The following is a 9,923-nucleotide window of genomic DNA, read 5'->3' on the forward strand; positions in this document are numbered from 1 at the left end:
CTTGAGATATGAAACTTTTCTAGTCGCGATCACTAGTTGATCAAGTTATATTTTAACCATATGTTCATCCAGCACTTGGAGGACTTTGAGGAAACCTACTCAAGGTATTCTAGAGCAGTGGTCCTCAACCTTTTTTGTTTATGTCCGACAATATTTTTAAGGTGTCGCGGATAAATACAGCAAAATAAAACCAGTACTGGTACCAAAATAAAGAAGATTTGTTCATAAGTCACATGATTAATAGTGGATCAACAACGTTGTTAAGGGACAACTCCCACTAGGAATTAAATATCTGGGACCATCTGGTTTAGGACTGAAGAAGCTTCTTGGATGAGAGATGAAACACCTTCAAAAAACTCAAAGAAGTCTAGTTACTTTCTTTCCAAGCGCCTTATATTACTGCATATAGACAATCATTATACCTCATGGCATTGATCAATCTGTTATTACTACAAAATAAAAAAGAAATGTGTAGTTTTCTTTATTATGCCTTCCTTATTTATGGTTTTTACATAGAAACTAAACATTGCTTCTGGGAAATAAGCCACAGCATCACTGAAAAAGATATTTAATAATCACATCATCATGTTCAAACAAAGGACCAGGATTATTATCAGCATAATAGTATAGAAAAAAGTATACTAAAATCTGAACTTATATTTAACATTAAGATCATTATATGGTACTAAACTCATGATAATAAGGTAATATGTTTTGTTTACCATACCATACCATACGTTATTGCCTCTTGGGGATTGTTAAATTTGGTTTCCACAGTATTATTCCTAGTTCTTCTTCTTTTGTCTACGCTGTTTAGGGGTCTCCACAGTAGATCATCAGCTTCCAACTCACCTTATCCCTGACATTCTCATGTGTCACACCACTCACTTGTCAGAACAGGAATTGATGAACATTAGCAAGTACTAGAAGCTCTATACTATAACTGATTTTTGTTGATTAAATATTTCTTAGTGTTCTTCTCAGGCTTGAACAATATGATAAAACACTTGGGAGCAAATATACACATTATTAGCCCAAAGCTGGAGGCCAGAATTGCAAAAATCTCCACAACTACAGTGAATTTCCCAGGAGAGCTGACATATGCTGGGATAAATGTGATCCAGACAGTACAAAATATTAGCATGCTGAAGGTGATAAGCTTGGCTTCATTGAAATTATCAGGTAATTTGCGGGCTAAGACTGCTAAAACAAAGCAAAAGGCAGCAAGTATGCCTAAGTATCCAAGCACAGCCCAGAAGCCAGCAGCTGAGCCTAATGCACATTCCAATATGATTTTCTCCTTGTACGTGGTTAGATTTTTTATTGGAAAGGGAGGGTTCACTACCAACCAAACAGTACATATTAAAACTTGAATAAAGGTGAAAGACACAACAGTCATTCTTTGCTGTGGAGGACCAAACCATTTCATGACATTACTACCTGGAATTGTAGCTTTAAAAGCCATTAAAACCACTATAGTTTTCCCAAGTACACAGGAGATACAGAGTACAAAGGTGATCCCAAATGCAGTGTGACGCAGCATGCAGGACCACTCAGATGGTGCTCCAATGAAAGTTAATGAACATAAGAAACACAGAGTCAGTGAGATGAGCAGCAGGAAGCTCAGCTCAGAGTTGTTGGCTCGGACAATTGGAGTTTTCCTATGACAAAAGAATACAGCCGCAGTTACGATGGTCAGACAGGCACCAATGACTGAGAATGTAGCCAGGATAATTCCTAGGAGGTCTTGAAAGGAAAGATACTCTACAGGCTTAGGGATACAAGTGTCTCTCTTTTTGTTAGGCCAGAATTCCTTTTGACAAGGTAAACAATCAGTCGAATCTGGATAAAAAACAAATAAATACAATTTTTTCTTGATTTTTATATATACACAATGAAACATTTTAAATGCATCGTAATCATTTCTCTTTACCTGTACTATTACTGATCTCCCCCTCAGGACATGCTGTACAGTCATAGCAGCAGATGGGTTTTCCTTTCTGCAACACTTTACGAGTTCCTGGAGGACAACTGTCCGTGCACACTGACACTGGCACCTGTGAAAGACATAAAGGTTGCAGAATAAACGTAAATATTTACTATGCAGCTGTGTGTTGTTGTTTACTAATCGATCGTGCGATCGTGGCTCAAGAGTTGGCAGTTCGTCTTGTAATCAGAAGGTTGCCGGTTTGAGCCCCAGCTCGGACAGTCTCGTCGTTGTGTTCTTGCGCAAGACACTTCACCCGTTGCCTACCGGTGATGGCCAGAGGGGCCGATGGCGCGATATGGCAGCGTCGCTTCTGTCAGTCTGCCCCAGGGCAGCTGTGGCTACAACTGTAGCTTGCCTCCACCAGTGTGTAAATGTGTGAGTGAATGAATAGTGGAAATGTAAAAGCGCTTTGAGGGTCTCGAAAACCGCTATATAAATGCAATCGATTATTATTATTACTAAAGTTTGTCAAATTCTGACTGCTTACTTTCATGCTACCCTCCATCCAGGTAATGTTTTTGTCGATCTGGAATTCCTGGCCCACGTGCCGTGATGCATCGTACAGCCCTACAGTCACTATCTCAGTCACGCCATTTTCACTTTTCTGCCAGTTAACCAGTTCATAAATAGCCACAGGATCCCCATTAGCGTCAAATGACACATCATAGCCATTTTGGGAGAAATTTGCTTTCTTCAGCTCAATTAAAATCTGATAAAATTAGGGATAAGGGGAGTGGAAAGCAAAAAAAAAAAAAGATGCAATATTTCAATAACAAATATTAATATTGCATATCAATTCATATTGCAGTTGATGAAAGACACTGACATCAACATATTTATTTCTTCTGACCTCTTTGGACTCTAACTTGGTTAACTTGTCACACTTTGCAGTGCCATTTATTTCCTGGCACACTGCATTATGGATGGCATGTGCTACTGCATACACGGCCTTGTACACCATGTTAGTAACTCTGAGCTGTGATGTGTCAGTGTACTGGTTTTGCAGATTCTGTATGTCTTCATTTCCATCACATACTTTCTTCTTTGCAGTGGCATCTAAAATCACAAAAAGACAGAGCAGATGTCAACATTAAACTAGATCTCAACTGTGTTCTCTTTATAAATGTTGCAAATTATGCTGGTACCATGAAACATATTTATTTTATAAAAAATAAAATAAAATATAATAAAAAATGGAAAATAATCCTACCACGAATAATTAGTATAGGACATAATGTCTGGACTTCTTTAAGTTACAAAGGGACAAAAGGACCCCCAGATCAGATTAGAGGATCATCAGGGGGTCCTTTTGTCCCTCTGTGGGGGGATACTCCCACTAGGTTTATATCTGGGACTCTCCACCATTTGACCTTAGAACTGAAGAAGCTTCTCGGATGAGAGGTGAAACGTCTTCAAGTAACTTAAAGAAGTCCAGACGCTTTTCTTTGCAAGCTCCTTTGACTACGATGACCTGGATGACTGAGAACCTTCACAGACATATAGGACATAACACTAACAGTAATCTAGCTAATTGCATTTTCTATCGTACAATCACATTGCCATTACTAACAAGGAAATGCGATGTGAATGCGTTGCTATTTTTCAGCACACAGATGATTGAAGCTGTCTTCATCTTACCGGGAGCTGGGGGAGGGGGGGCAAAGTCACACAAGTGCTGCTGATTGGCTGAGGAAGAATAAAGTAGTTTACCATGACTACTTTATTCAAAAAGCTCTATATCATCATGGAGGTCTCTGATGTTAACTCAAACTACACATGACCAGTTTAAGATGACACAGCAACAAGATGTTATGTCAACCCTGGACAACCCTTAGTCTCCATTTCTTGTTTTAACAGTGTGAATTTCAAAGTATGTACCAGTTTTTAAATTGTGTTGATAAGCCACGAAAAAAACAGAGTTTTGTTATGTTTACTGCAGTGTTTTCTAAGGAAAGGGCTCGAAAGCATTCTCTTCTCTTGTTGCGATCAAAAACGAAAGAAAAGAAAAAAAACACAGTTTTTCCTATTGGTGGAAAAATGTGTCATGTTGACCAATCAAAAGATGATATGAGAGAGCAAAAGAGAAAGAGAGGGAGCTTTGAGATGCAAGAGATTAGTGTGTCTGGAATGTGTCGTTAGTGTGTCGTAGAGTCGATAGTTTTATTTTGTGTGTCAGAACAATGAGGCAACTGCTAAATGTTGCAGTTGTAAGTGCGGACGTATTTTACCTCCACAAACAGCTGAGACGTGGTTTGCGATACATGTGGCAAAAAAGTGCTCCAAGAGTGAGGTGTTGTGGCCATACTAGGGAGACATTCAAAAGGGCTGTTGGGGGGGGATAAATAAATTTTACAGGGTTTATTTATCGGATAAAATATGTCAATTCAGAGGCTGCTTCCACCTGAGGACCTGGCCTTCACGGTCTAAAGAAAGCCGGGTAGTACGTCACAAGCTCTCTCGGTGGAGGGAAACTCTGCCATCTGCTCCTTGCTATCTAAAATATAACCGGGCACTGACATAAACTCTCAACCGTCTCACACTTTGTTTAATCAGTTTTCTGTTTGACGTTTATTTAGCTGTGTGAAAACCCTGGAGGAACCCTCCCGAGGGATTAATAAAGTTAAATTTAATTTAATCTAATCTAATAACTTTAATCTCAGCCAAACCGATTTACTCACGAACAAATAAAACACTGAAAAAGCCAAACAATAACATTTTTAAGTTATCAATGTGACTTATATATCATGTTTAACACGAGTAGCGAAAGACCGCAGGGGTTTGAAGACGATGTGTCAGTCGGCTCAGATATTTGAAGACCCAGAAAGAGAAATAAGACTAATATTAAAACTAAGTAGCTGCATTGTTGGAAATTGAAATTGGCCATTCTACGATATGGTTTTTCAATTTTGTTGTCCGGGTGGAAAATCGGGAGAAATTTGGGAGAATGTTGGCTCCGGGAGATTTTCGGGAGGGGCACTGAAATTCGGTATTCTCCCGGAAAAATCGGGAGGGTTGGCATGTATGGTTGTGGCAACACCACTAACCTTGTCAAACACCTCAGAGTAAATCATATCACAGAATATGACGAGCGTATGTTGAGGCGAACTGAAGAGGAGGACAGGGACAGGTGCTGCAAGGGCGAGACAGACGTCGGCAAGGTGTTCAAATAGCGCACAACTTCAGTTTTTTTTTTATTTCTATATGATGAACTCTGCATTATTAAGTGATAAGAACAAGGAATCTGATGTCCTGTAATCATTATGATGCTATAATTTGAGATACAATGAATAAAATAAGTTTTTGTACAAAGTATCGGTATCGGATCAGTATCATCGATACTACCCTGAATATTACTTGGTATTGGATCGGAAGGAAAATCAGTGGTATCGCACATCACTAGCCAAAATGCCACCAAGGGCAGATTGCAATGAAACGCTAACTCCAGGTCGAAGACACGAGGGGTGATACACCTCCTGCTTTCAGGCCTGCAGGTATCAGGCTTGTGATGTTCTCCTTTATGTTAGAGTGGACAAAAATATTTTTTTGGAGTAGCAAAAATTATTTGTGTTATCTTATTTAATGCAGAACACCTGATTGTTCTGTAAGTACTTTGAATTGGTTATATAAAAACAAGGAGTGGGAATTTAACGCGTTAATTGCGATTAATTAATTAGAAAAAAAACAACGTACTAAAAAATTACGCATTTAATTGAACTTTGCATTCCAGGCAAAAGCTAACTTTTGTCAATGCACAATTTCCTGGTATATCGATTACAGTGATGCACACATCAGAGCTACAAAGAGTAAGAAGAAAGTGCATTGCTAGGAATGATTGGAGGCAAATTTAATTTCAAAAGACTACCCAACCGATGGAAGGCTTGATAATTGTGGTTTTGTGCAAACTGTGAAAATAGGAATTTGCATACCACCGAAACACCTTATGGTACCATCTAAATGCAAATCATGTTGCAGTGAGCACAGAAACTGTGGGAGCTGTTGACTCTAGCAGTCAAAAGGTGTCGGCAGCCCAAACTTGATGAAATGACTGGCTTCAGGACCAAAATTAGCAATTCAACATTGGACAAAGTAATAAATTCTCTCCGAAAATTGATTGCTCTGACTGTAAACCACTATCATTGGTAGAAGACAGGTGGTTAGAAAATGTACTACAGTTATCGTCAGGGGACCCAATTTTCCAACTGCTGTGCCGAAAGACTATTTCAAGTAAAATTCAACAGCTTTATGACACTGGAAAGAAAGCAAATTTAGATGCCTTACAGACAGGCCTGCTAATATGGAGGAACTACAGTAGGAGCAAACACCACTGGGGCAACAGAAAGAGCCACTCATACAGGATGTTTCATCTACTAAAGAATAAAGAGGCCGTTTTGCCTCAGCCCATGAAGCAGCATTAGACTTTGTAACATCAGCAGTTGACAAGATAATTTAAACCAAGAAAAATGTCTTACTTTTGGTCAGTGTGCAGTTAAATGCATCCTCCCAGAACTCAGTAAGTATTTGAGAAGATGCCACTTGTGAGGGGGACAGATTCAGCAGGAAGTCTCTGAGGCCTGGGATTATAGACTTTGGAATCCCAAATCCAATGGCCCCAGCACAGAAACTGAACCTCATTAATTCTGAGTTGGTTACCCATGATTCACTGCCAATCCACTGGCGAGAAGGGGAAGGCTCATATGATAGCTCCTCCAACAGTGCCCTCATGTCCCCTAAAGATAGAAGTGCCACAACAACCATGGCTGTAGACCTTGACAGACAATATTGTGCATTAGAAGCATTTTAAAGTGTAACTGTAAAAATGTAATTTTGAAGACAGTAAATCTAATATTTGCGGAAATAATATCTGCGATGAGGACACCTGCGGATAACATCTGCTACTCTCTGAATTCTGCTATGTGGGTATGTTCGATGGAAAGAAAGAGAGTACTCCACACAGATCCCCTCTTTCTGTGCTGCTTTTAGAAATGAAGCCATGCCATTATTTCCATAATCCGAATCTGACCGAACAGCACCTATCCAAGTCCAGCCAAAGTGTTTTACCAGCTTGGCCATTGCTTCAGCTTGGAACTGGTCACTGGGAATTGTTCTGAAAAAATTGGGGTACTGCTGCTTGTCAGACAAGCATGCACATGTTGAAAAGTGGCTAACCTAAACCAAATGAAATAAAACACCACACACCGCAAAATCAAATATCATGCACATACATATTTTAAATACAAAAATTGACAGAAATTGAAAACATTTACTTGGGGAATGTTAAAGGACCTGATGACTTGGGACAAACTGATGGATGTCGTAGACCCCGAGCCACCAACAACAGCCATCACCATACCGGAATGTGAGCAATTGTTATCCATGGAAAACACAGGGTCGAAGCTATTTAGAATCTGAAATGCCATGTGCACTGCTACAGGCACTGATGCACATGAGTCATAGATCTGATACCCGAGCCTGATTCCGGGCAGCAGCTCTGTGCTGTTGTTAATCTCTTCTATGGCAAAAACCATTGCACGTGATGATTGCAGTTCACTGGTGTAAAGGCTGAAAATAGTTGTGTCAATGTTAGAATATAGACTGTAGATTTAGTTTAAATTAAATAGAACCAACAACAGGATAATTTGCTGGTTGTATCTGTTGATCAAATGTTCATCAAAATGTTGCCTGACCAGTTAAATTGAGCACAAAAGATTAGCATAAGAAATTAGTGGAAAATTATGGATTACTAATTAAAGTCTTTTCATTTCCTTTAAAATATAATACATTTAAATGCATTTCCTTTATCATTTCTTTTAAATCATTTCCTTTATAAAACTATTATTTAACATTTTGTATAATTTCTGTTTTTTAAAACACAACAAATTATTTTATAAAGAATAAATGACTTTTTTTTTAACACTACACAGAATCAATCTAGTTCCATTGATCATAACACACATGAAAACATTTCTCTCCTCATACAGTCCAACATGTTTTTACACCTTCTTCCCATTACTGACTTTCTTACTCACTAACCTTCCTTTGCATTTTGCAGGCTCAGGCATGCTGGTGTAGTCACTGTAAACTGTGTTCATGTAGACGTGAAGGGAAAAATCACCACCAATAACAAAGTCCCCATCCTTTGAAAATACAGGTAGACGAGTGCTTCCCTGCAGCTTGCAGTTCAGAGAGGATGCCGTCGTACCAGCTTGAGCTCCTATATGCCTAGTCATTTGTCTCATACCATCTAGACACACTGCAAAGGCAACAGCTGAGTTGAGGTGAAACAAACAAACAGGCAATACCAAACCAATTACAAGAGCTGCAATCTCCATTTCCATCTAAAATTGTCTGTATATGGGCACACATTGTTTCCATTGGTTTATATAGGTCTTCAAACAAAGGGGTTTTGTCATCTTCTCATCTTCTTGAGAATATGTGGTCATGGATTAACCCTTGCATAGTGTTGACATTCTAAGTCTTCACAGTATGGTTTTGATTGGGCCCAAGATTTCCCTCACAATAATTGGCTACGACAAATGATCCAATACAGCTTTATTTAATTTAGATTGGAACATCAAAAGATTTTTAATCCTTAACTAATATTTCATACAGCAGAAAGAGTGTATATTTTTGCTTTTGCACCAACTGTTTTTGCAAAAAAAACATATATAATCACACAAGATCTTATGTTGGTATACCTTTGACAGAAAAATATCATAGAGTATTAAAAATTTAAATCTATTTTTTGGAAAGTGTAAATGGCAAGAAATTCTGGAATTGTCGGGATTTATTATGACTGTACTGCATAACCATTACTACTTCTAACATTGACTTTTCTCTGTAACTACTATCTGTAGTAATACAAAGGAATTAAAATTTAGAGCACAAAAGTCATAATAGTATAAAAATAGTATCCTAAAATGTGAACTTATATTACCTTATTATCATGAGTTCAGTAGCACATAAAGATCTTAATGTTAAATACAGTGGTATGCAAATATTTGGGCACCGTTGATAATTTTCATGATTTTCCTTCATAAATCATTGGTTGTTTGGATCAGCAATTTCATTTAAATATATCATATGTCAGATGAGCACAATGATATTTGAGAAGTGAAATAAAGTTTACAGGATTTACAGAAAGTGAGCAAAAGTTACTTGGAACTGGGAACCCGAACAGACAAATTACATCAATATTTAGTAGATCCTCCTTTTGCAGAAATAATGCCTCCAAACACTTCTTATAGCTTCCAATGAGAGTCTGGATTCTGGTTGAAGGTATTTTGGACCTTTCTTCTTTACAAAACATCTCCAGTTCAGTAAGGTTTGATGGTTTCCAAGCATGGACAGCCCGTTTAATTCACACCATAGATTTTCTATAATATTCAGGTCTGGGGAGTGAGATGGCCATTCCAGAACGTTGTACTTGATCCTCTGCCTGAACGCCTTAGTAGATTTTGAACAGTGTTTAGGGTCATTGTCTTGTTGAAATATCCAGCCCTGGTGCAACTTCAATTTTGTTACTGATTCTTGAACATTATTTTCAAGAATTTGCTAATATGCACTGGCCACACAGCCTCACAGCATGATGAAACTACCACCACATTTTACTGTGGGTGGCAAGTGTTTGTTTTGAAATGCTGTGTTCTGTTTCTGCCATGCATACCGCCTTTTATTATGCCCAGATAACTCAATTTTAGTTTTATCAGTCCACAGCACCTTATTCCATAATGGCTGGCTTGTCCAAATGTGCTTAAGCATACCTCAAACGAATCTGTATGTGGCATGCGCGCAGAAAAGGTTTCTTCTGCATTACTCTCCCATACAGCATCTCCTTGTGCAAAGTACGCTGAATAGTTGAACGATGCACAAGATGCAAGATGATGTTGCAGGTCTTTGGAACTGGTCTGTGGGTTGACTATGACTGTTCTTACCA

The 9,923-nt window shown here is 38.5% G+C and overlaps 1 protein-coding gene across 1 annotated transcript; it reads right to left on the reverse strand.

Annotated features, from left to right (window-relative positions):
* Nucleotides 1-937: 937 nt before the first annotated feature.
* LOC146694210 (extracellular calcium-sensing receptor-like) lies at nucleotides 938-7,530 on the reverse strand. The gene is made up of 7 exons (XM_085478712.1): nucleotides 7,255-7,530; nucleotides 6,867-7,156; nucleotides 6,460-6,755; nucleotides 2,841-3,046; nucleotides 2,478-2,699; nucleotides 1,934-2,057; nucleotides 938-1,842 (listed from the first exon to the last, which is right to left on the reverse strand). The coding sequence occupies exons 1-7, from the start codon at nucleotides 7,513-7,515 to the stop codon at nucleotides 938-940; spliced, it is 2,304 nt and encodes a 767-aa protein (XP_085334838.1). The 5' UTR covers nucleotides 7,516-7,530.
* Nucleotides 7,531-9,923: the final 2,393 nt, after the last annotated feature.

This window comes from Copadichromis virginalis, linkage group LG14, assembly GCF_057382275.1.
Source record: "Copadichromis virginalis isolate Kocher_CV1m ecotype Utaka linkage group LG14, C_Virginalis_male_GT1.1, whole genome shotgun sequence".
Lineage (NCBI taxonomy): Eukaryota > Metazoa > Chordata > Actinopteri > Cichliformes > Cichlidae > Copadichromis > Copadichromis virginalis.